Below are 26,240 nucleotides of genomic sequence, written 5' to 3' on the forward strand. Positions count from 1 at the left end.
GAAACTGTAGCTTTAGCCCTGGAACACGACATTTTTGTTATGCTATTTGGTTATTGTAATGTTAAATATTAAACAGTTTAAACAAGTGCAGATTACACCATCTAGCAAAGGAGATTTGATAAAAAGCGGTCCGTTTTCAATTGTAACCCCTAACCAATATGTATCCACACGTGTGTTCCGTCCATTCTGGGGATCCCTTTTACGAAGGGGAAACTAAATATCTTTAGTATAGAGTACCATTAAAATAACCTCATACCGGTCATTGACCGCTTTTCACCTATTTTCAACCGCGCATGACTACCTGACGTAGCTCGTAGTCGTGACGTAGAAGTAATCTCACTCCACCCTAGAAATAATGTCTTATCTTTGTTATCTCTCAAAAATCCGTGGCACACGTGAGAAATACCTCTTTTTGGAGTATCTCCATGGAAGAAATTTCGAAGCAGAAAATGAAAGAAAGCCCAACAAAAATTGCTTTCTCTGGGTTTAAATTTATGACGGCCACTGTACGCTGTTAACAAAATCAGTAGCCAGCTGACTGACAATCGGCTTTGGTTTAATTAATTCCACCTTCCCGGTCACAGTAAATAAATTGCGCTAAATAGCCATCAACCATGTATAGCGAGGCGTCACAGTAGGGCAGGGTTGGCTGATGCGCCAAATCTGTGGCTCGGGCAATGAGCTAAAATATTTATTCAAACGTTCCCGTTTCCCTTCCGCCGGTGGTAATGCAGTGAAATGTTTACACAGTGGGTAAACTACAAAGTTCCCATTCCAACCAGACAGAAAAAAGCCAACCTAACATGGTGACCCAATGTTTGTTAAAGTGTCGAAAATCTCCGGACAGTGACGCAAAGTATCCACCGGATGGTGGGACGCTTGTGGTGGCATTACGAACGGATATGGTTTTGTCAAATCCGGAGTCATCTCGTCACACGCGACCGTGTGTCATGCGTGTGTTCCAGCTAAACTCTACGCCGTCACCGATTGCTCCTCAATAGGGTGCAAACTTCATTTGCAAAGCGATTGTTTGTGACACGGTACTCCGGCAATAACAACGGAAAGATGACTCACTTGACACTGACATTAGGCGTCCACCTGAGTGGAATGCGTTGGATTGCTTCAACTTCCGCCCTCCGGCCATCTTGTTCCGCTTCAAACCGGTTTGACGTTAGCATGGTTGGTTAGTAGGTCTGCTGCAAGCGTTGGACGTTGTACCGACAACAGATGATATCAACTCAGTATAATTGGTTTCTCCATAATCACCAGCACTAGACTCAACTCGCCTGCCTAGATGGGTTGAGAGGGTTGCCTTCTAATGAGTGATCTTTTTAATGATACGAACAATAAATGTTTTAATTGCAGCTGTACAGATTTGCATTGAGTTCTATTGCCTGAGCACTAGTAAATTCAAGCGTTATGAAGAAACATTTCTATAATTTATAGATCTTTTTATTGCGTCTCTGATGATGTTATACAGTTTGACATCCAAACCCACAGGAACTTGTTAAATTTGTCACCTTTTCAACCACATATAACCTCTAATATTCGTGGCTTTCGATAACCCTCTTTATGATCCCACCACATTGCTGATGAGGAAAGTTCCAAAACAAACGCACGCTCGTTTTGGAAAAAGGGAAGTCTAGCCTCCCTTCTCTAACGCAAGCCGATCAACTCTACCGGCGAAAACACCTGGAAAGGTACTGAACGATATCACCCCTTACGTATATTTGTGGTTTTAAGGATAACCCGACATCTGATAGCTCCGTCACGAAAACTTCGGATACAGGGCGAGAGAAAATAGAAACACACGCACACACACACCCACATACTCGGGTGTCTTTTATCATCAGCTTCTTCACCACCGTCATCATCGTCAGACAGCCTGCATCATCGTTGGAGTGTTTATTTTATGCACCCTCCACATGATGGGGACCGTGTACTAAGGCGGTTGTTTGGGTGGGTTGAACGAGATGGTTGGTTGTTTTATTTAATTTTTGGTCGGCTTTTGATTCGTCGCGAGAAAGTGTTAATTTCTTTACTTCAGTACCCCCAACGGGAAGCCTTTCTGGGAATTGTTGCTGGTGGGTTTCATTGTTTAATGATAACGTGTGCTCCGGTGAAAGAGGTTGTTGGTCTCCAGCATCTTTTCAGTGCACAATTAAACAGCACAAATGAGGATAATTTCTTCCACATGGCAAGACTTATCATTTGATCAGGGCGAAACAAAATCGACAGTGATTGTGTGAAATCTAAGCAAATTCGCATCACAACCGCTCAATAGATGCCACCGTATTACCCTCCCGTCGTACAAGTCTTTTCGTGTTTAAAATTAAAGCTTCATACGACTATTTGTATTCTGCACTGAATGGAACAAAACAGAAGACAACACACATTCCCAAGCTGTTGCCTGGGTAAGTTAATTAACTTTTCCCTGCACGACCGTCATTTCACGAGACGGAAACCGACGTAGCCGAAAATGAAGAGTGTGGCGTCTCCGGCACTCAATCAAACATCTTCCGGTTATGGAATCCCTTACACTTCACAGTATCACATCGACATTCACCCGCACCTTTTGGAGCACTAGCCTAGGATGTTGTACGTTGATACGAACGTTGTCGGTGTCGATTTGTGTGTCGCTGGAGCAGAAATTGTCAGCGCCATTTAAATGATAATCACGCGCCATGTCACGCACGTTCTGGTGAACGTCTGCATTCCTTTCCCCGGGTTTCTGTGATGTGTTCGTGAGGCAACCAATCGGATCGACTATGGAACAGAAGTGAGATTAGCATACAAACCGGTGGCGAGCAAATCAAGCAGCTAGAATTAGACGGTCTAGCAGGATGCAGGATGGGCGAGCGGACGCGAGTGGAGGCAAACAGCAACGCTTCCAACTGACAGAGCTAATCGCAGGGACATCGAGCTTCATTGCTCCGCCACGATGGTGGTGTTCGGAAATTAGTCGTCGAAACTGTCGTCGATACACACGGAAATCTTCCAATCGACCAGAAACAAGTAGATTCGGGAGGCAGGTGAAGTGCAATTGATGTTCGGGTACTCGGGCCTTGGGTTCCTCAACCAGTGGACTTTTAAGAAGCCGGATAATATGAGATGTCAGTTTCCATTTTTTTTTGGTTTGAAAGGCAGGATGAAACTTGTCGGAAGACATTCAACACGATGATCAGGCGAAAGTAATGGCACGAGCTGAATAGGGGAAAAAGTGCGATAAAAGAAAAAAAACGTAGCAAGTGAGAAGGAGATTAATCGAGAGCAAATGATACCAGCCTGGGCCGGGCGGCAACACGAGATGCGCCACAGTGACAAAACTGTCGGTGAAATGTTCAAAATTATACCATGACTCAGTGGAACCGGTTTCGGAAACGATGCGGCACTAACTTCCGTTGAAGATTTCCTTCCTTTTTGTCTGTACCCATGGTGTCTTAACGACATGGAAATGGGATTGCGTTTGTGCTACTATTTCCTTGATCGCGATTTAATCAGAAAGAATTGGTCACTAATTTCAATATCTATTCAAACATGGTAGTTAAAATGGCATGAAAATGGCGGCTTATAATTTGATCTACATTGTTGGTTAGTTCTTTTTGCAGATATCTGATGGCCATGTCGTAGACTGATTTACAGGAAAAAGTAATATCAAAAGTAACAGATACCGCAACGGTCACGGTTAGACGTTAATTTCACGCGTGCGTCGCTACATAAACATACCAAACATACACACTTACATACGTATCAGCATATTCCCAAAGAACACCCCCATAATGCCCCCCCTCCCCAGGCATATGTTGATGAAGCGGTAACTCCTCTACCACCTTTCCACTTCATGGTGGAGTCCATCTTTTTTCGGTTTGAATTGTAACGTATTGTTAGCTATTTTTCGTCCACTCAGCAAAGAAGATGGTGAAGTGGCACGGTGCATAGTAAACAAAATTATAAAAAAATATTGTCAACGATCGAATGACAATGTTCCGAACGGTGGGACGAACGATAATGAAAAAAACAAAACCCACAACCAAACAATGCTGCGTTAAACGTCCCGAGCGTGTGAGCAGCACGATGATGATGTACGCGATGATGGTGATGAGCTTGATGATCGTGATGAACGCGATTTAAAATCACCAAACCGGCTAACGACAAAATGCGGCTTTACTGAGCACAAACGAGAGTTAACCATTTTTTCGCCTGTTTTGATGCAATCCGCATAACACTATACAACAGGGATGAGTCAGAATTAGTTAGCTTTATGCTTATTTAATGTATGCAATCATAACGAATCGTTCTTATTGGCCATTTTGATTAGCACCTAGTTTGAAGCCGCGGTCTTTCGATGTACCTGTTGATATAACCTCTTAATTGACGGTAATTGTTGGCGGATGCATGCATCAGTAAATCCACAAAGACCTGTTCTATTGCAAAGTAAAACAATTATCTATTTGAGTTTACTGTATGACTTAAAGTATTGTGCCAATCTACAAAGTAGCGCACTTTGTTTTATTGACGATCTATAAGGCCAGGTTCGTCGTTTGGGAATTCGCCATCAGATCGAGATGCCCATCAGGGGTAACCAACGATATGTTGTGGATGAATGGTAGTGCCAGTGGGGATGAGGTGCACTAAAGGACAGGGAAGCGGAATCTTTATTTTGCTATTGATGTTGGAAACTTAATGTGAGCTAATAAATTTAAGTGGATACCCATTCGGCAAGATGAGCTATGATAGGTCCCACGCGTTACGTTCGTGGCAGTGTACGGTACAAGCAGTTGTTCGCCTCTGAACGTAATGTGATTGTGGGGATACCCCACCGAGGTGCCACAATCCACCGGACCGCATCGGCGTTGTTCGCTAAATAAACGAAACGAATATACGCCGTCTGATCCCTCGTATGACAACAAATTCTAGGCGGAGGGTCTGGTAGACATGTAAGTTGTCCGTCACGGGACGGGAAAGCAATGCGAAAGAACTGACCATACCAATGAAGGAGAAGCGTATCGAGAGTATTAGCAAGAGAAATATATATTTTTGGTTCATTTGGGCGGGGAAGCAGGGAGTATCATCGGCACAGATTCCCTGTTGGTTACCTTTTCTTAGGTTGTCCCTACTCAGCTGGTGGCATAACGGTGGAGAGAGAATTGGATTTATTTTTACCAATGCTCCATAAAAAAAACTTCTTCCAATGTGCGAGCATATTACGCTGCCCATCCGTTCCATCTGAACCGCGGATCACATCATCAACGTCACTTTTCATTCGTGATTGATATCGTCACGATGATGAGCATAATGTTGGCCACAGCGAAATAATCATAGCAAAGATTCATCACAGTGAAGATGATATTTCAAATTTTGAACCAATTTTAATACGATGGTAGTCACTTTGAAGTAATGTTCCACAATTTATTTTTATAAAAGTTCGAACTTTGTTTAATTCTATTGTAAGAATTTATTTTGGATCAACCAAGTTCCAACCATCCCAAAGTATCTCAGTTCACCCCAGTTACTTAAGTTGCCACCTGTCAAACAATGTCCATCAGCTTCATTGAACAGCGGCTTGGAGCAGTGAATAACTGTGACTGGATCTGCTGAGCACAAACAGCGTCCACCACTATCCCAACGCAAGCAGATGATTTCAATTACTAAGTTCATATCGAAATGTAAACATTTATTTAGAAGTCGGCCTCCAACTGGGATTTCATTGAGAGGAGATTTTTCCAACCTGAAAGAAGAGAGTCCGCGAGAGGAGATGAGAACCAGCAAATGGAGTGATCGTTTTTCCGATGCTCACTGATCGCTACTTTTCGTGAAGGTACGCGAATACCTACCGTGACGCAACTCGTTGGAGAAGTTGAGCAAAGCTCTCCATATTGCTCCCGTCCGTATGAGACGAAAGATTGGTCCTTCTCGTTCACCGAGTTTTCCATCTGCACCAATGTTTACTGGCGCCATCTCCCTCGCACGGACAACGTGTGCAGCGACTGCACGCATGATCGGCGGTCAAAGGATGTCGCGCAGCAGTGACGACGTCACAAATGACCATCATATGATCATAAAGGCAACCGCCGTTCGTCTACCTCGTGGCCTGGGTGGAAAAGTTCGATTGGAGCCAACCAGAAAAAGAGAGCTAGAAATACTGGCCCGTGAAAGGCTGGGGGAAATTTTTCTACTCGAAAATCGAAACGTGCAAGTGTGCGTGGCTTAATCTCGCGTAGAACAGAGCGAGAAAAGCCGTTCTTTGCCCATCAACACTTCGATCGACCACCCCAACCATCAAATGCTAACCATCGACCATCGGAAAAACTGACCACCGCTACGGTGTTTGTACCTCTGCACGCTTCTGTTAGGATTTCTCGCTCCGGATTGACGTCTGCTAAGCGCATTCTGGTAGACCGCTACCCAAGCGCTGACCCGAGCCGAATGTGTCCGTGCGACGAGCGAGATGGAGCGAGATATTTTAAAATTATAACCAACCGCCGGCGGTACCGGTGACGATGTCGACGACGGCGGCGTGATTGAAGCTCTGAGTGTGTGTTCGAACCGCTGCTTTTCCCTTTTGCGTTCTTCCACCCAGTTTGGTTGGTCTTGATTTTTAGTATTTTGCCCATCATGAGCCGTCCAAACCCGGTGAAGTATGCACTATGAGACCTGCCTCGTGCGGGTGAGAAGGCAATTGGAAGCACAGGAAAAAGCAGGGTCGTCGATGTGAAGAAGAAAAAAGTCTAACAAACTTGCTACTACCAGCGAGACGAAGTAACGTCGTCGTTCGGTGTGCCCCTCTCTGGTTTCCCTCCCTTCCCCCATAGGACCGCTGTCGTCATCGAGACTGTTCGCTTTCTGGGCGAGAACCACGATCGACTACGATCGGCGGCAGTTCAGTGCGTATGGTGTATCCCGCCGGACGCGGTTCTGCATTAAGCGTCAGTGCGTCAGGTTTGAGGTTGCGGAAATCTGACCGGTCGTTTCGGAAGTATATCGCGCATGGTTACGCTGCGGATACGAATGTGGTAAAAGAATAATCCAGCCTCTCGATCTTGTTGAACTTGGAGTTGGAGTTTGGTGGTTTCCATATCCCGGAGATACGCAGGCAACCAGCATGTGTTTGTGTTGTGCCTCCGTGGGGTGACTGTGTTGTCCAGCTGTCAGCTGGTTGACAGCAGTCATTTGACACCGACTATGTGTGACGCATTGGAAATGACGTTTCAATTGATTGATCGATTAGTGGTGCCGTTTAGTAGACGAGCAAAAGTGCTAGCAACGTGTTGAAATGATGCAACAAAACGAACATTAGTGGAATGAAAATACGTTTCTTTCCGATTCGTTACGATCCTATCCTATCAGAGTCTATGTCATTAGAAAAAAATGTTTAAAAAAGAGTTCTTATTCAAAGACTCCAATGGAGAGAGTCCTTCCAATTACACGAGGAAGTCTCTAGAGCTGTGACTCCATTTCGCTTCCTGTGTCCACTTGGATTATCATAATCCGTTATGTAACCTGTGTGTAACGGCCGGAAAAATCGTCATCGGTTTACGCTGAAGAAAAATACCTCCTGTGTGTCTGTTCTTCGCGCGAATAGCGTGGAAGATCGTGTGCATTCGTGTGTCTTTTTTTTCATTTGCTGGTTGCTGTTGTCCGTGTTTGTGAGTGTTTTTGCTGGCTGGGCCATGTGTAAAACGTGGCGCGGATGTTTTGTAATCAGTGCCGCAGTGAATTGAACCGATACAGTTTTACGCCTCGTACCAGTTGAAGGTCTGCAAAGTGTGTTGATTTGAAGAAGTTTCTTGCCAGGATAACAAGGATGTCACTTTTTCAATCGTTCCCATGTGTATTGTTGTGATACGATCGTTGGATCGTGTAGGTGCTGGTTTTCGGACTGCGTGGTGGTTTTTGGGTGGGGAGGCTTGCTGGGAGGCCTTTGCAAGGTCGGTGAGGCCATTCGCACTCGCTACGATTGATCCTGTCTACCCTCGACTAGGCACGTCGGCACTTTTATGTATGTGTGTGTGTGTGTATTGTGGTGATTTTGGTGCGCTTCACTGTATGGCCGGTGGCCGTTTTGTGGAATTCTTTAGTGATAAAAATCAAAAACCCGTCGCGCTTTTAAAAATAGTCGTCGAAAAATACGGCAAGCAAGAAAGGAGAAGCAAAACACACCGATTCGACGACAGAAGAAAACAAAAAACGGCGAAATCGCAGTGTTCCGCGAGATGAGATGGCCGAAAGATGCGTGAAGGATGGGTGGTTGTAAGGCAGACTATCGGCAAACGGATGCTTACGATAGAGTAAAGTGGCTAGCGTATCGTACAGTGAAGTGGTAAGGGCAACCAAAGAAGGTGGCTTAGAAGCTTCCTTAGAAGTGCGACGACGGCGACGATGGTTCGAGTACGAGTAGATAAAAGCGCAAAAGTCGAATGACAAAAAAAAAGTCTTCAAAATGCCTTTCAGGCCGGGAAATGGCTCGCGAGAGAATTGAAGCACGGAGCAAACTGAAGACGCTGGGGAAGCTAACCATCACGTACGATGCGAAAACAGATTATGTCCCTTCATTTTTGATCTGTCGTATTCTAGCAAAAAAACAAAAAGACACGCACATGTACACACTCACACACAGGAGAACAAAGAAGCAGTAAGACATAATACACAAAAACACAAAAAAAGCGATAAAATCTGCGAAAAAAAGCGTACGGTGAGGAAAATAAATGAATAAATTTCAAAGTCATCAAGTGGATTGCTTTAGAGGTGGTAGCTCGTACATTTTCACACCACCCTGGTTCGTGTTCATCTTCGGCGGTGGCACATAGCACCATGCACTAGAACACAAGAGGAACGTCAAGTTTTCAACGGGATATAGTTGAGTCTCAAGTGTGGGCGTAAAAATCACAGAATCGAATAAAACGAATCTGAAGGATGTGCGATCAAGTGCACCGAACATGGACGAACACGAAGCAATCCTTACTCGAAGGAACCAATTCTAGTTTTTCGTTGCTTTACTCCACTTCTTGGGACATCAACAATGCAACAATGCTACTACATAGAAGCCACATGGGGATTGAGGTTTACAGTAATAAAAGGGCACGTTCCTTTCTGTATGGTTGTCGCTTCTTTCCTTTAGTCGCACAAACTGGTAGTAGCGCTCTCGAGCTTGAACCAATTGTTGGCGAGAAGGAAGATCCAGTTCTACAGCAAGCCATCATTACATGGTGGTGCTTTGTTGTGTTATAACCACCCTAAAGTGTCCTTTTATTTTGGGTCCATTTAACCACTGCTCTGAAGTGCAGCGATAAAGCGATTTGCGGGAGTAATTTATGACCGGTAAGCATATTGTGGCAAGGTGCTAAAAGATGCTTTGCAGAAAAATATGTTTTGTATGCTCGTGGTGTAGCCAAAGTTGTTTAAAAATGAGTTTGCGTCGTAATTTTTTTTCCGCTCCAAACAAATGCATCTTTAACCACATCAGAACCTGCCTGCTGATACGCAGTGCGAGAAGAAAAGCAAGGACGCTGTTTTTTTTGCTGCTAGTTGGCACCTTTTATTAGGTGCAGGTGTGCACGTTCAACGCCATGCTCGTATGGGTGTGTGGGAGTGAGAATGCTTTGCCGAACCCGTGTATGGGTTTTGGCCAGAATTGGCCACCTTAGATATGGTCAAGACTGCCGGGTACGGCCAAAGATGCTTTGCCGTTGCTGCTGCTTGCGGTCGTTCGTCTGTTTTGAGAGGGTGAAAATTATTGTTCAAGTGTCTTTGGAGTGCCACCGAACCGCTCCCGAATGTTGTACGGATTTAGAAAGGCCCACTACCACCTCTCTCATCCCTATTTTCATATTTTTTGTTGGGAGGGGGGTGAAGGGGATGATGGGAAAAAAACGAAACACGGTTCACTTGAGATGAAGAAACCGAATACACCGATCCGAGGACTCGCGTCTCGCAGGACACGTCTTGCCCGTGGTCTGGTAGAACGTTTTGTTGATTGGACATTTTTCTTAATTTCGGTTGTGAATGTTTGGTGTTCTGTGTGTGTGTGTGTGTATGCGCACGCGCTTGTGTCTGTGTGCCACCTTCACATTCTGCTCCAATGTCAGCGTTACGGGGATCGTTTTCTGTGTCCTGTCCCTCCATTAGAGAGTGCTAACGTAAATCCCACCACTATACGATACGATAAAAACCGAGAGAAACTCCTTCCTTTTCTCACATCCTCTTCCATTCTTACCACGAGTGTATTGACCACTCTTGAGAAGAATGATTTATTTTCGCACGAAACGTAACGCCGTCCGTCGTCTGTGTCCCTGCTTGGGTGACACTCACGATCACGATCGAGGTATTCTTCTGTGGGAAGTTTTTTTTTCCTGTCTTGTTGTTTGCCCCCACCACCGTACCACTTCTGCTTCCGCAGCCCTCTACAAGCAGACCAACAAAAGTCATCTTCCAATCTTCTCGCAGATTGTTGTTTCTTGTCCTTTTTTTTATTCTCCCAATCGCATTTCCACGCGTCATCGGCGATTGTTTGACGCTGCGCGATTGCAACCCCGCTTGAAGTCGGAAAATTCGACGTAAGCATAAAAGCAAGAAAAAGAAACTACCGTTTGTTGATGTGTCGTTCGGCGTTTCGGAAGCTGCTTCTGCCTTTCATGTGCACTGACCGACCCGAAATGCGGGATGTACTGGATTTTTCTGTTCAGTGAACTTTGCTACTGTGTAGCACGGGCAAATGTAGGCAAATAAACAAACAAATGATTATCGACTATCCGCATCGATGCTTCTGGTGGTACACGAACGACTCTGTTAGTACTGTTTGAGTTAAAGCAAGATTTAGTAGTTTGAGTCTTATAATGCGGTGCGGGTAGTAAAATAAAAAAAGGCATACACAATAACCATTCCGAAACCATACGCTACAAAAAGCGAACCAACACTCGTAAGCAAGATCGATTGTTTGATCTTGACCACCAGTGGTCTTGACTTTTCCGTCCGTTGCTGGTAAACTCGTTGTCGCTTTCTTTTAAGTAGCAATAAATTGTGTGCCATTATTGTTGACCGGCTCGCCATAAAGCAGTAGCGCGTCTTAGATCCTTGAAGAAATATAGTATATATAATTTTTTTCTCACACCTTTCCGAACGCATCTAAACCACATTGGTTGACCGTCAAAAGTGTCCTTTTCCCATTGCTCCCGGACACACACACACAAACTGCTAGCCGGACATCTCTTGACTGTATAGCACTGTGGAAAGCACATTGTAAAACATCCCATTGTGTATGCTCATTGGCCCATCAGCGTTAATGGAGGATCGCCATTCGTTACCATCGCTCGGTGAATCTGTGATGCTCCATCATCCTTAGGAAGGGAAATGCAAACTGGGCGAGGAAGTGAAAACGGCCTAATGCCATCGTTTGCCGTTTGCCGAGATGGGTTTTGATATGATCATAAATAATTCAACAACGGCTGCGTTCAGATGTCGTCCCGATTTTATTACCGTTTGTTGGTAGAAATGGCAGAAAACCAGCCGGACGCAGAACGTGCGAGATGTGTGGACGAACGCACGGCCGTAGATGGACGGATGGATGGATGAGCGAATAGATGTTTTAAAGGCGCATCATAAACCCGTCCGCGAGGTTGTAGATAATGCCGCAGCCATTTCCATGTAGTGGATGACCAGGCGTCTCCATCGCGAAGCGTTTTTCGGTTTTGCTGTCGTTTGCCAGCTTACCTGATGATAATGCTGGTACGATCTTGTACGGCACATGTTGAATCGATAAGAATTGTTTCATTTGTCTACATGATTTACAAATGTTCCAACCTCCCGCTCTATCAACCAATGTAAACAATTTCAAAGAGCAATCGTTTGAAACGCTTTCAACACTCGGCGGGATTTTTGTTGCAAACTCTTTTCTTTTGATTCAATAATGCCCGGAATGATATGAAACGCAGGCAAGGGAAAACGATGGGCAATTACAATCACCGTAAATGGCTCTATTTAGGAGAAACTTTTTTTCGCCTAACTTCTTATTTTTTTTATCGCACAACAAGTTATCGCCATCTTCCGTTTGCTGCTGTCGATTCGTTTCGTGTTGGGTGTTATTGTGTGCCGAATCTTCGCATTAGTATCAGGGTTGTTTTGGGTAGGTTTATTTATTAGCTATTTTCGGTTGACCAGCTGCCAGTATGTGGCAAAGGACGGGAAAACCTGATCCTGCTCCACCGTGGGAAAATGCGTCAAAGTTGAAACAAAATGTGAGTGTGAAACAAAACAACGAAACAAAATTTCCTGACGCATCCCGTCCTGTGTTGTGTTGTGGCAAAAAAGAATGTCTAAAAAAAAGTACGAGATGTAATAACAAAATCGAAAAGTTCACATTTTGGTCGTTTCATCCCAAGCGTTAATACGCTTTCGGCCTTCGGCGTCTTATTCGTCGAAGGTATGTTGCGATAAAGTTTTATTGGATTGCCGATGTTGTTGCTGGTGCTGTGATGGTTTTTTTGCCTCCTACCAAACTGCATGTTTTGTTTCGCTTTCACGATCGCGAACGTAACGGGGGCTTTTCCTTTTCCGCTCATGGAAACACCGAATGGGCAAACGGAAGGAAGAAGAAACCGTACTGTGATTAATTGGCATAACACTTCACAACGCGCTCCCATGAGGGCGCTGCTCACAGTTTGATGCTAATCGGTCGGTTTCCCCGATCTTCGTGTGGTATTTGACAGGGGTTTGGAAGCAGGATTATTGTACGAACAACGCGGCTCTGCAAATGCTTGCACCATCGATAAAATCACCTTCGTTCGCACTTTTTCGACCTTGCTGCTTGGAATTGCTGCTGGATTGGAATTGACGAACAACGAAAAAAAAACACGCATAAATAGGAAATACATATCGCGGTTCTCATCCCTCACAATGATGGTTGTGTTTGATGGATCGAAGTTTTAGGGGCCCATTGTTGGGGGCCACTTCCTAGTCCGCTTTGTACTGTTTCGTTTTTGATTCTGTTTCCTTTTTAGTTCTTTTGCGATTTTTCTCTTTTTGTTTGTTTGACTATGTGTGAGGAAAATTGGCATGGAATTTCGATGATCCATCGAAACGATGTCCAGTGCGACCCATTGCTTCGGAAACCCAAGCCAAAGTCCGAACCACAATCATCGTATCAGCGGAAAATTGGCAATTTGGGTTTCCCCGGGCGCCTTGTTTTGGGAGTTTCAGGGATAAAGTGCGAAGGTCACCATTAATCAACCATTTGACGAATGGTTTATTTTCGATCGAACGCTCTTCCACTTTCCTATGGTTCGGTCTACGAATTAGCATTTTCGATTTTGATGTATTAGGTGTGGAAGAAAATTTTGCGATGAGGTGTTATTATCATCTTAACAAACTGAGTTTACCATTGCTGGAAAATTGTGTAAAATAGGGGCGTTTTAGATAGTAAGGAAATAGATTAAAATAACTAAATAATAGTGTTTGTTTGTATAGAATGAAATGATAACATTCTCCTTAAACGTGTCTTAACTAGTGTTTATACCTACAATTGTTCGGAGCGTGAAAGTTTCGTATAAAAGAGAAAAACGTACATGATAACAGCTGACATTTGCAGACATCCAGATCTCCGGTTGCAGATGTGTAACAACAGCACACTTTCATAACTGGTTGCTGTCAGCATCATGCAATTTTAGTAGCCAATTGTGAAGCCATAAAACAACTACTCCGGAACTTTAATGACTCTTTTAGCGTCGAATGCATCCCACTACAGGCGGCTTTTCTTTTGCTAGTTGTCTGCAAAATGTGAATGTTTCTATGATTTAATTTTGTTCCGTTCGGTATTTGGTGTTGTTTGTTTTTCCCCGGCGGGAACCTTGTAACTGAGGCGAGTGGTGAGCTCTTATAAGCCTTACTACTTACTTGCTGCTGTCGTAAAATTGGATAAGTTTTACGACTGCTTAATTGGCAATTACTCTCTTACCCAAAAAGAAGGCTCAGATCTCTCTCACCTTTCTACCTCTTTTCCTGTCCCTCTCTCGTGTTATCCTTTTCGTGCGCTTGTTCCATTGAATGATTGATATGCCGTGCGAAACGTGACAGCGAGTGCAAATGGCAACGATAACCCACCGGAAAAACAAAAAGCAGGAGACAAAAAAAGTACAGAAAGAACAACCAGAAAGCCGTCCTCGCCGTCGGCAAAACGGATGCTAAACTTCCCAATCTCGAATTTATGTTTGAGCAAAACCCCTTTTTTTGTTGTGTACAATCTTTCCATTCTCCACCCGAAGCCGATCTCCCGAACGGCTTTTCCTGTAAGTGAAAATTCGCTTCATCTCGGTCACTCGTTTATTTGTTCTGTCTCCGTCTCTCTTGTCTGGTTATTCATAAATCATGTCCCCAACATTGCCAAACTATTAAAATGTCTCTCGCTCTACCGAATCCCCTCCCAACCTAACTTCCCCTGTTGTGTGGGAACCATCCCATCCGACGCACGCACGTGGATGACGTGACGGATCCCCTAAATCACTTCCCCGTCCGGGGAAAACATTGGTCCCGGAAAAGTTGAACCGTTTCTACCAAACAAAGCCGAGATTGTAGATACTCCAGGAGAGGAAACGGATTTGAGGACTTTATAATTTATATGCATTTTTTTCTTAGTTTCGGTTTTGTTTGCCCAACCAACACCAAGCTGTCGGGTCTGTCGGGTACGTTCCAGCCTCGGTTTGGTTTATTTAACTTTTGTAAAGCAGGCAATGGGACGGTCAGTAGACCACTGTCTGCCGACCGCGGTCTGTTCAGTAGTGGAACAGTTTTGTTTCAGTTTCGCTGCACCATTTTAGCACTAGGCCTAGGACGCTAACGATTACACTGTTAGACGAGAGTTTACGACGTCAATAAACACGGTGATAGGTTCGTTCTGGCTTCCATTCAATCCGACCTCCCGGGGCAGTTGAATGGAAGGTAAAGTGCAATGCATCTTCGGTGAATTGATTGCAGTGAAATTTCCGCACATCATAAATGTCGGGATGCAATCAAAGATCGGCATGTTAGATCCCGTTGCGGGGAGCTCTCAACTATCCTCTTCAAGCGCTATAAATGGGTAGCAAAGCAGGAGGAAAAGGAGCATAAAGCTCGATTTATGTTTTAAATTCCATCCACACGGATTCCTCCCCACGGGTCTTCTCTTCCTCCTTTCTTCCTGCTTAACTCGCTTCCCTCTCCCACCAACTCCTCCCAACCCCTTGACATCGTTTGCATTTTCGAACAGTTTGAAACGACCGTACCGCGTACTAGTCATTCCAATCGACATTCCAGCGCATTCGACCATGATTGTGAGCGCTGATCCCCGATGACTAATGAGTCACTGATTTGGTGAATGCCGAGTTTTCTGCCACATCTCCCACTGGAGCGAATTTTACCATTCGCCTAAACCGTTGTCGGTGTCATTTTTGTGAAGATAGAATTTTTGCTGATCCACGTGACCTACTCGAGGGAATTAATCATTGTGTGACTGTGCGCGTCGTAGCGCAGGACGGGCGACCACATAGGGAATGGTTGGTTGCGAGTTGTCCACCGTGTACCGAAGCATTGCACCGACCGACCTCAACAACGAGTGCATTATTAATCGCCCACAGGCCCACACCAGGTCGGGCAGTGGCCAGTAGCACGGATTTTGCACAATAATAATCATTTGCGTATCCGTGGCACGCATCATTCACATCTCGTTCACGGACCGTAAAGTGTGTGTGTGTGTGTTTTTGTGTTTGCCAAGTTGTCGATGGAGAGCCGCAGAATTCGTCCTCGTCTCAAAGGGAGATGTGGGCTTGGCAGAACGATCATTCTCGATGCTCAATGCTAAAACATACGTCATCAAATGACATTATTTTTCTCATACCGTTCTCTACGTTCTGCGCGGACCTGGAGGGTGGATGTACATTGAGGAGTTGAATAATGGGATGCATCGTTGCATCTAAAACTTGCATCTAACAACAAACTCAAACGAGCGTTGCGCCATTGCGTTTGCCATGTTGCCTGTGTTACGATCCTGCCAGTTTGGCAAACCAAACAAAAAAAAATACGGACCGCACCTGACTCGAGCCGTGGTTCGTAACACTCGTCATACGTTTTGAACGCATATCTTGTACCGAATGAACCGCAACCAGTGTAATTTTGCTGCATTTGCACGGGGTGTGCGCGCGTTGATTGACACCTATGGCGTCACAGTTATCCTTAGCGTTATTGGGTTGGAGGATTGAGAGTTAGGGCATGGCCTCGTCTCGTTTTTTTTTGGGTGGACTTGGAAGTCGGTATTTCCTGGCAAACTGCATACATCGTTCGCCTGCGCTAGACTAAACGTGTAGATTATGTTTGATGCAGCCGCGAGCAAGCCAGTTCGGGAGGCAAACGAGGTAGCTTACTGCCAAATAGCTGCACCAGAAGATGGGTGTCTAACGGGTAGTGGCGTGTGTGTGTGTGTGAGACATACAGAAGGTGGTCCGAAGGACGTAGTGTGTAGCAATCATTAGTCCACACCGGTTGAAATCAAACCCATGCTAATAGATGACGCTGGTTGCTTGATCGGTATGGGCCGGACCACGGAGACACGGTTGTCTGACGTTAGTGTGTCTGCTTCAGCCGCAAGGTAGTTACATCGACACCGACACCGGCTCATCATCGGCCAGCCTCCATCACGAAATATCATCGGCAAGAATTATTTTATTATTATTTTTAAACACTCAATCTCCCTGCTTCTGTTGGAGATGCCCCGGGTAGTGGACGAGGTGGACGACGAATCAAATCATGCTTCGGTGGCCGAGATGAATAATAATGCTTTCGAGATTTGAAAAAAAAGAAAAGGAAATCTACGATTACATTCTATATTTTCGCTCACAGCCCTTAGAAGATGAGATGCGGGAAATTAAGGTCGTAAATTTGTAAAGTAGCCGAAACTCGCAAAAGGGCGGAAGACGGCTGACGCACTTGGTTTAATTTTATGATTCGGACCTGTCAAAGTGTGATCCTTCAACCGATGCCCATGAACTAGCCCGTTTGTCATCTAATCGCTCCGGTTGGTGTGTCTTGGGACACAGCTCCCTGGCGATAGCAATGAGGTAGAAAAATAGAGGCACAAGAGCGCTTGGAAATGAATTGTGTACCTACTCTCCCAAAGGGATTCGAATTTCGTTCCACCGGGTGCTCTGCCACCTGCAAACAGGTGCACATACACACAATCCGAAGCTGATGGCACATCAAAATGGCCGCTCGAAAGCGAATCTGTGTTTTCCTGCGGGGGAATGCTAAGCGTGAAACTTCGTCCTAGCATCTTCATCGCATCCTGCTCCAAGGTCGCGCGCGGCTCACATTGGTGGGTTTTTTTTCGCTATCCGCGTGCCGTCTCCGAATCACAACACGTCAGGCGGTAATAAATCTTCTATTTAATAGTTCACTTTTGATTGCACCTAAAATAATTACTACAATAGACGGCCGACAGCACTGAATGCGGTGGCGTTCCCGCTAGGCTAAGAATAACACATATTCCACCCTTCCTCTGGGAATCTAAAGGGGTAGGGGCGGGAGGACGTAGAATAGAGACGGGATGGAAGATTCGGATGTTTGCTCTTCGTTGCTGTCTTTACGGAAAAATGTCTGTGCGGATCTGTGCCGGTGCCCTTCCTCGATCAACACTTATTAATTCACGTCCGACTCGATGTTGGCGGATTCTTCGACCTGTTCACGGTTCGAACCGACCGTGGCCAGTTGGCGTGTCTAGGGGATTGGGGTGGGAGTAATGCATGATTGTATCTACGTGTGTGTGTGTTTGTTCACAGACGTGCTTGTTTGTTTAATATTTAGGAAGCGGTGTAATAATAGCTGAAGAGGCCGGCCAATCAAGTAGAAGAAAAAAACACACACAGAAGCACATACCCAGTTCGCTAAAAATACACATAGAAATGTCCCCATCCTGTCAGGTTTTCCTTTTGCTTAAGATCACACCACGTCCTCGCAGGGACGGCATTTTGACGATTGGCGTTTGATTTGCGAATTAAAGGCGAATTTGACGTAACGGCCAAGCTGATGGAATTGGTGTGCTGTAAGTCGGCTGTATGTGACTGTGTATGTTTCACCACTACAAGGTGTTAAAGCGCCATTGCTATATGCATAAGCGACGCGTATTTAATCCGGAAAACCGTTAATCCGGCAAACTCTTAATCGTGGTTTTCCTCTCGGTGAAGAGAGATGTTACGATGCCGGTGGTCCCTAATGGAACTTCCGTGCGTAACATTTTTACTAGGCATAAGTAATATGTGAATGGTTTACAGTTCTTTTTAGATTTATTTATTACATTTCAACCAGCTGCGAAATGTGTTCAAGTTTGAGCACATTACTTTGGCCTGCACATTGGTTCTAATAATTATTATATTTTGTAGCTCTATGGTTCTATAGAGCGCTATAGCTGTAGCTGTCCAGCTGCTACTCTGGTTGAGACAATTTTAAAATTCATAAATGACGCACGCACATCGTTCCGAAGATTCCGAGGTGTCTTCTGCACTTAATTTACCTCAATCGTTTATGCACGCACGCGACAGAATCGTCCCAATTACCGTCGATCGAGGACGATTCATCATCGTGTCACTCACGGTGCGTCAACGCTATTCCTTCATCGTTTGTTGGCGCACTATCTTTCTGCAACCCAAGCCTCCATGTTTGTATCCCCCAACGGTACCTTATGGTGGGGCCAGTGTGCACCGACAGCATAGGGGAAGCCTTTGGTAGTACTGAAACCCTAACCTTAAAAATAATCCGGCGTGTAAAACGGCAATGGTTCGTTTGGTATGGGGCGGGTTTTCCTCAAAGATGGTGGTGGAACAGGAGACACATTTTCACGTGAACCGCCCTGCACCTTCCCCGGTAACCGACACGATGGACACGAATGTCGGTTGCTTTAACAAATTTTCAAAATAGCAATCTATCAACAATAGTTCGCCAACAAGACGATGGGAATGATCCGCAACGGGTGGTTGAAGCTGCACGAGGCAAAAAAAAAAGAATAAAAACTCCTGTCCGATCGTCAAAATGCATCCCTGTGGGTCTTCGGGCAGGAATGTGGTCCGTCTATACTACTCTTTCTGTACCACCAACAAGTCTCTCCTTTGCGATCGTCAGAACTTTGTGGCAGTGCAGGGTAGCAGGGTGCGAGATAGATGATTATTCATTTTTTTCACTATTTCCATTGCCAACGCGCTCTGCATTAGTTATTGTTATGACTACGGCGGCTTTCCCCTTTCACCTCCCGCTCTCCCTCCTTCTTTCCTCCCATTCTCCCCGTGTGATCTAATACGATTCGGTAGACCTTTCCCTTGTGATGTTTCCCCACTGCCTAGACACAACTAGCGATGCACTTCAGCAGAAATGGAAGAGCAGCAAGGAAGAAAACCCGACACTAAAGCGTTAAAGAGGATAGTTTCGGTGCGCCATTTTGTCATCGCAAAAGTAATCTGTTGCCTAGTCGCCATTGCACGACCATACGACAGACAGTAATGTCGTCAAGGGTCCGTGCTGGTTATTTGCTCGAACGATTTTGTCCCGGTGATCTAGGGACTGTAACTGTGCTTCGATTTCGATTTTATTAGTGTTACCTTTTTGTTATGTAAAATATGTGGTACTGTCCAGTGCGAGTGTGGTGGAATAACCGTGTGTTCCTATTTTAGGTATCAGGCTCCAACAGGTGGTTCGATTACAATCAATTCCCATTATCACTATGTAACAATTCTTACCATTCTTGTTGCCTGTATAACAGTGTCGTGTTGTCGGTTTTCTTCGTCTGGAGGTGCAGTTAAAAAGCAAAACAGATAATTTATGCATGCATCGTAATACCCCGAATGAAGAATCGTTACCTGTGGCCGGTTGAGTAGGTTCCATCTCCAAAACGATCACAAAATTGTGCAAAATTATACATTACGTCGCCGATCGTGATCGTTCGCACAATCAATCAATTACCGTTACGTTCGATTGAGTGACAGTAGTGCTGGTGGAACTTCGTAGCACTGGGGGTCGTAGTGGTGGCTGCAAGAACAGTGACGACGATTGGAGCCGGAGGAAAAATGATAAGACAAAAGTCCGAAGACTATCACCTAGATGGGCCGGGTGGTGGAGCAGGTGGCGGTGGTGAAGGGCTCACATCACCTGGAATGAAGCGCAAAAACGAGTCGACGTTTCGTCAGCTACAGAACGATGTGATGGGTAAGGCGCGCTCGACACTGAGCACTCTCGGCGACGTGTGGAAGACGAGCAAGAGTACGCTGTCCGGCAGTGGAGGAACGTCTTCCAGCGGTGGTGGACAAATGGCGGAACAGTATCACGATACCGGTGGTGGAGACGGTGGTTATGATGGTGGTGGCGGTGATATGCAGGGCGGAGTTGAATCACAGTTCTCAACACCTCCCCGGAGTCCCAAGTCGGCAAAAGACAAGAGTTCGCTTGATTTCTTCCTGTGGCCAAAGGGTAAGAGCAAAGATGGATCTTCTAAGAGCAGCCAGAAGAAGGATAAATCTTCCAAAACTCAACCGTCGTCGGGTTATGGTGGAGAATCTCGGGGAGCCAAAGAACCGTCGGCGACAGGTACGATCCGTAAGCCCGGGCCCGGCCCAGGACCTGGTGGGTCTGGAGCACGTGGAGGTCCGCCTAATCATCATCAGCAGCAACCCAGCACTTCCAGCACCCAACATTACCAGCATTCGTCGAGGGCGATGAAATATCGGTACGATTACCCCGACAGCCCAGGTCAAGACTTCCGACAACGCTCACTGGACGAAACGAGTGAATACAGCAGATCGATGGAAGACAATATGACGTATGTAGGCCGTGAAGAACAAGGTGCCCCTGCCTCTGATCGCTATGGTGAATATTACTCCGATAGCAAAGGACGACCGAAATCATACAATGAGAAGTATTCCTCCCAGTACTACGACTACTCACCCGATTACGATCACCAACATCCGTCATCCTCACGATCACACCCACGATCTCAGCAACGAAATACGTACGAGTACGACGACCAGGAGGACCAAGATGATCTCGATATGCCACCGAGTACTGCACAGGGCGTTAGCACCGGCACCACCAGCACTACTAGTCAATCAAACTTACGCAAATCCACCGGGGCCGGCGGTACCTCAGGCACCTCCAACACTTCTTCTAACGCGGCTGCTTCACCCGTCCAAAAGCACATCCTATTCAACGAAGAAAATGACATCCTCTATTTCAAAGAGAACCAACGACCTTCAAAGACAAAGTCCCTGAACGATCATCAAAGTCGGACGGATAAGCAACAGCAACAGCAACACTTGAGTACCCGGGGACCTGCTAAATCTGCATCTTACCCCAAAGATGGACATCATCACCATCATCTCCAGCAGCAGCAGCAGCAGCAGCAACTGTCACCGGCACAACCACTCCAACCAGCCCCATCTGCACTGCGTAAAGTGTCACGAGACGAGCGACATCAGCAGCAGCAGCAACAGCAACAAACTCCTCAACAACGATCAGCACCAACGACTCCCTCCGCCAGTAATGAACCAAACATAATAAGAGCGACATTGAAGTTAGAAAAGTTGTCCAGTACTGGTGCACCACTCGGGAGCACCGAACAACAGCAGCAACAGCAGCAGCAATCGGATTCTCCAAAGCCGAAGGGCATCCAGAAGCAGTTTAGTACGATTGTTAATCTTCCCCGGGGGATGAGTAGCACCTTACCGCGTGGCGGTGCACTCGAGTACGGCTCCAAGACCGAGGGTCGTACCGGAACGATTCCTGAGGAAAATATGGTTACCGATAGCGACAAGCGTACGACCGGACGGAAGATTTGCTTCCAGGATGAACCGGTGGATGTTAGCGAACGTGTCAAGTGTCAAACTTTGCCTCGCAGTACGGCACGCAGTTCCGTGCGAACGTCGACGATCAAATCCACCACGGAACCAAACATCGATCCCAGTGTGAACGAATACTTGGACACGGATATGACCCTACCGCGCAGCGGGAGTCTTGATTCGGACCTAGAGGTAACTTGGTACATTGTTAACTGCTTGTCGTGTTCCATGTTTCTTAAATTGCTTCAGTTGCACATACAATTACGGACACTGTCTAACGCTGTATCTTTGTGCGTTTGTTTCCCATTCTCTACAGTCACAAGCCATGCGGATTGTTAGAACCGTTGGCCAAGCATTCGAAGTGTGCCACAAGCTGACCATACAGGACAGCGGAGACAACCTCGGTGACGATCATTCGGAGCTATCACCGTGCGATGTATCCGAACAGGATCGGTGCTCTGATCGTATAAGCGAAGACGATGACATCAAAAAAGGTAAGTCACGTTGAATGGAACTTTGTTGCAGGCCTTTGTTACTTCAAAATATCGAAATGAAGATCTCATAATGGCGTTCCGCGTGTTCGCCACCAAGGCGGCTGCGTTCCGAGAACCAGAATCAATATTTAACTACCGATTTGGGAGTCGAAAACAGATTGCACCAATATCCGGACCGCCATTGAAAGCAGACTCTGCCCTGCTCCATTGCAAAATTTCTTTCGGCACGTATATCGTCGCGCCGTATGATACCGTGATTCCGTTTCTTTTGCGCGATGATACAGATTCATTTCAATTTTGTTTTGGGCCCCGGAGCGCTTCATAATGGCGTCGGTTACCATTTCCGTTTTGCCGCAGCGCCTCGATTATACTAATCGAAAGCAGCAGCGCACCATTCCAAGGTTTTGGGTTCCGGAACAAACCGATCCACAAATCGTTATCCTTAGCCCGTGGCGGTGCCGACTTGGAGCTTTAATTAAATTTGCACACCCTCTTGCACAGACAAACACACACACACACACACCGACCAGTCGAGGGTGGTTGATCGTACTGGAGAATTTTCATAGCGCGTTCTGGACACGGTCTACCCGCCACGGAATTGGGGATTCTTGATATTACTTCATTCAGCACTTGTCAGACTGAGCACAGCCCGTGCAGCAAAGGCACAGGAGCATTACATTCTTCCTTTTGCTGCTTTCAAAACGGATTCGAAAGGTAATGCTTAGAAGATTGGAGCGGTTTTAACGCTCCGTTCGGTTCCCACTCACCCGGAACATACTGTGCAAGCCATCATCAAAGCGACACAAACCGACAGGGACTGACACTTCAAATGATTTTATCAAAAAAGTAGCAAAAGCACCCGTCTGCAGTGAATTGATTAGAATTCTTTCACAATATTACGCGACATAATTTAGTCTCCGTGGGCTTCAGTTTACCTAAAGGGGCTTCGGACGGTCGTCAGTGCTTAAGGCAGAGCAGGAGCGCAAATGGTAATCATTCGTTTTGGCGAGATTCATTCATTCCCAGCTCGGAAGCTTGATTTCAGTTTCGTATCTAACGCCGCGCTGGAAACAGTGCCAACCGAGAATATACTTTACTCTGGATCGCGAATATTACGTTCGGATGAAGAAAGTGAGGCATCTCTCATTCACCGGCTTTCCACCAGGGCACCAATGTCTTTGGTCTTTGGACCGTGGATTGCTGTTGTTTCTTCATCTGCTATGCTTTTGCGCCAGGAGGGAGCTCCTCGCTTATCGCACTGTCCATTTTCGCGTCCTAACTTCTCGGTTCATTTAACACGTCCGGTCGACGTCGTGGTCGAAGGCGCGGAAGAAGGAAACTTTCATTCCGATTTCATTTTCATGTCCCCTGGTTTTGTTTTCCACCAGCTTTTGTGCACGTTCCATCAGTATCGAACATTGGGAAAATAAATCTCGACAAGTCATCGCTTCAAATTAAACTTTATCCCAGGCGTTGGCTTTCTTACCGCTTTTTTTTGGCCACCTAGTTGCTACGTGTTCGCGTCACCTTCTGTTTATACCATTTTTTTTTTCGTTTTCTCGTGCCATTTTTGCCTCTAAAAGCGTTCAACATGCTCGCGCGACCCAGTACCTCCAGTACCAGTTGTGGGCGGTTTCGTGGTGGCGAAAGAACTCGGCACAATTCTTTACTGATTGCGACGGTTGTTTTCCGCAGCCCGCTGCTGCTGTCTTGCTTTATTTATTTACTTTTTTGCGTTCGTTAGCCAGTTTGCGCTTAGTTTGACTGACAGAAGAGACGAGCGCACCTTCACCAACTTCGCTAACAAAGCACGCACGCACAGCACAACGCGCTCTAATGCTCGAATATGAGAAGGATGTGGTCGGTATGCCGACCTGAGCGCTTTTGTTCCATTTCGGAAGACATATCCATCCCCGGTAAGGAAAACAGTCGTAACGATGTAAGTCTGTAAGGCTGCTACTGCATCGCTCAAGGAGTACCAACAGCGATTGCGTTACATATTCCAATTGATGGTGGGAGTTTGAAATCTATACCTTCCGACAAACTGCTGAAGCAAGGTAAAGAACTCACACAAACTCACATAATTATATTGCCCGGTTTTTGTGCCGGCAGCAGTAACAGTGGATAGTCCTGGCATCGGCAGTGGCAAAACCACCAAGGACGAGGAAATCCAGCCGAGGGGCTAAAGAGTGGGTTTCATTTGCTTTTAAAATATTCTCACATCGTCAAGCGGCACGTGGACGTGGCATGTGAGCGTGAGCGAATTATCACACCGGCATCCTTCTTGGTGCCGTGCAAGGAAGGCTTTCCTTGCTCAAATAAAGAAGAATCCTTGCTTCGCTGAACCAGAACGTTAGTGGCGCTGTTTCTGCAGAAGCCCCTCATTGCTTACACGGAAGATCTTATTCGTCGCGAGTCGAGAATCGGGCAAAAACCGGATCGGTGTATAAAGGGCGGAAATGGCTTCTTTCGGGGTGTGATTGAAACGAGAGTCTCGTTTCCTACCTCGTTGTTTGTTGAATAAATAAACCGTCACGTACAGTTGCAACGGGAGTGGTAGCAGTAGTAGCATCGCAACGATGTGATGGACAAAAGCAAAAAAAAAGTAAAAACCGTCCGGAGTAATATCTTACCATTAAGCCAAGTTCCAAACGCCACATACTATCACTCATCCGCTCTGCTTTCGTTGCTCGTTTTCTCCACCAATCCAAGCGTCCAAAGCTGGTTGTGGAAAATCTACCGAAATAAAACGAAAAACCTTGTCCCCGTCCGCTTGCCCGACGAGCGAAATCCCCCCCCCCCCCTGTCTTCCGTCGCCAGCGGAGAGTGAAACAGATTGTGTTTATTTTCTTACAATCCACTGCCGTGCAATGCGTTGCTGCCCATTTTCCGGTCCGGATCTCCTTCCAAACAGATGTGCGACTGGCCGGAACAGCGAGCCAATTCTCACACCTCCCTCGGGAGATGGGTGGGTGGTTACGATCGATGAGATTGGCCAATGATCTGATTTACAATATCAAAATAAAATTCACAAAACCGAATTATTATTGTTTACGTTGGTGATTAATTGCTGGTTCGATCGGTTACGCTGCCCAAATAAATCACCTCTTCGCATACGACGACCATGCGTCCCCATCGTTCAGCTTCCGCCTCGCTGTTTTCTCTCTTATTTGCTTTAATCTCCAGTGCGCCTGTATGTGTGTGGCACACGTTTAAGCGGAAACGATCGTTGGACGAAGAGGTTCGAAACAGGCAGAGTGTGTGTGAGAGAGAGACAGCGATACTGAAATTGTGTGAAAAATCAAACGTTCCGTACCACGCATCAACTGAACCGTATGATTTGCGGCAGAAGCGCTAGCCGAGGGTAGGATGTTCTTCTTTCCTTCTTGTTGTGGAATCGCCAAACCGGACGCGCCAAAGTCGATGAGGCGTTAATGGTTGATTGATTAAACAGTGGACAGCAGCTTATGCACGGTGTCTTTTTATCCCTTCGTTGCTCCCTTCACCATCTTCGTCGACATCACGAACCGGGTGCCGGGGGCAAGAAGAAAACTTCGTCGGCCAAAAACCACTCAATCACCGGGGCTAATACTTTGCCTACATTTTTTGCTTGTTGTGCCCTTAATGTGGTATCCCATCACTCGGACGATCCGTCGATCGTACGCTTCGGCAGAGTGTCGACGATACTTTCGCTTGCAGTTTTCGATCTTTTTCTATCGCAGCGTTCAATTAAAAAGTCACTACGATCGTGTGCTATGTTTCGGTTGTCTGTGCGAGAATTTTATCTGTCAAATGAACGTCACATTGCACGTACGACTTCGTACACATCGCAAAGGTCTCGCGCAAAGTGCGTCCTCGTGCAGGCATCAGTTTCACCGCTGTACCTTCCATACTCAAGCAATCACAAACCCGAAAC

The 26,240-nt window shown here is 46.0% G+C and overlaps 1 protein-coding gene across 4 annotated transcripts in view; it reads left to right on the forward strand.

Moving 5' to 3' along the window:
• LOC125771097 (capon-like protein) overlaps positions 1-26,240 on the forward strand; it is a 62,080-nt gene that overhangs the window by 25,486 nt on the left and 10,354 nt on the right. For 2 of the 4 annotated variants that reach the window (XM_049441322.1, XM_049441323.1), the window contains exon 6: positions 22,147-22,324. In XM_049441322.1, the coding sequence (XP_049297279.1) occupies positions 22,147-22,324 (178 nt within the window). Of the gene's footprint in view, positions 1-9; positions 22,023-22,146; positions 22,325-26,240 lie in introns of those variants that run through there. The other 2 variants (XM_049441320.1, XM_049441321.1) reach the window with 2 other exon arrangements.

Source organism: Anopheles funestus, chromosome 3RL, assembly GCF_943734845.2.
Source record: "Anopheles funestus chromosome 3RL, idAnoFuneDA-416_04, whole genome shotgun sequence".
In the NCBI taxonomy this organism is placed as follows: Eukaryota; Metazoa; Arthropoda; class Insecta; order Diptera; family Culicidae; genus Anopheles; species Anopheles funestus.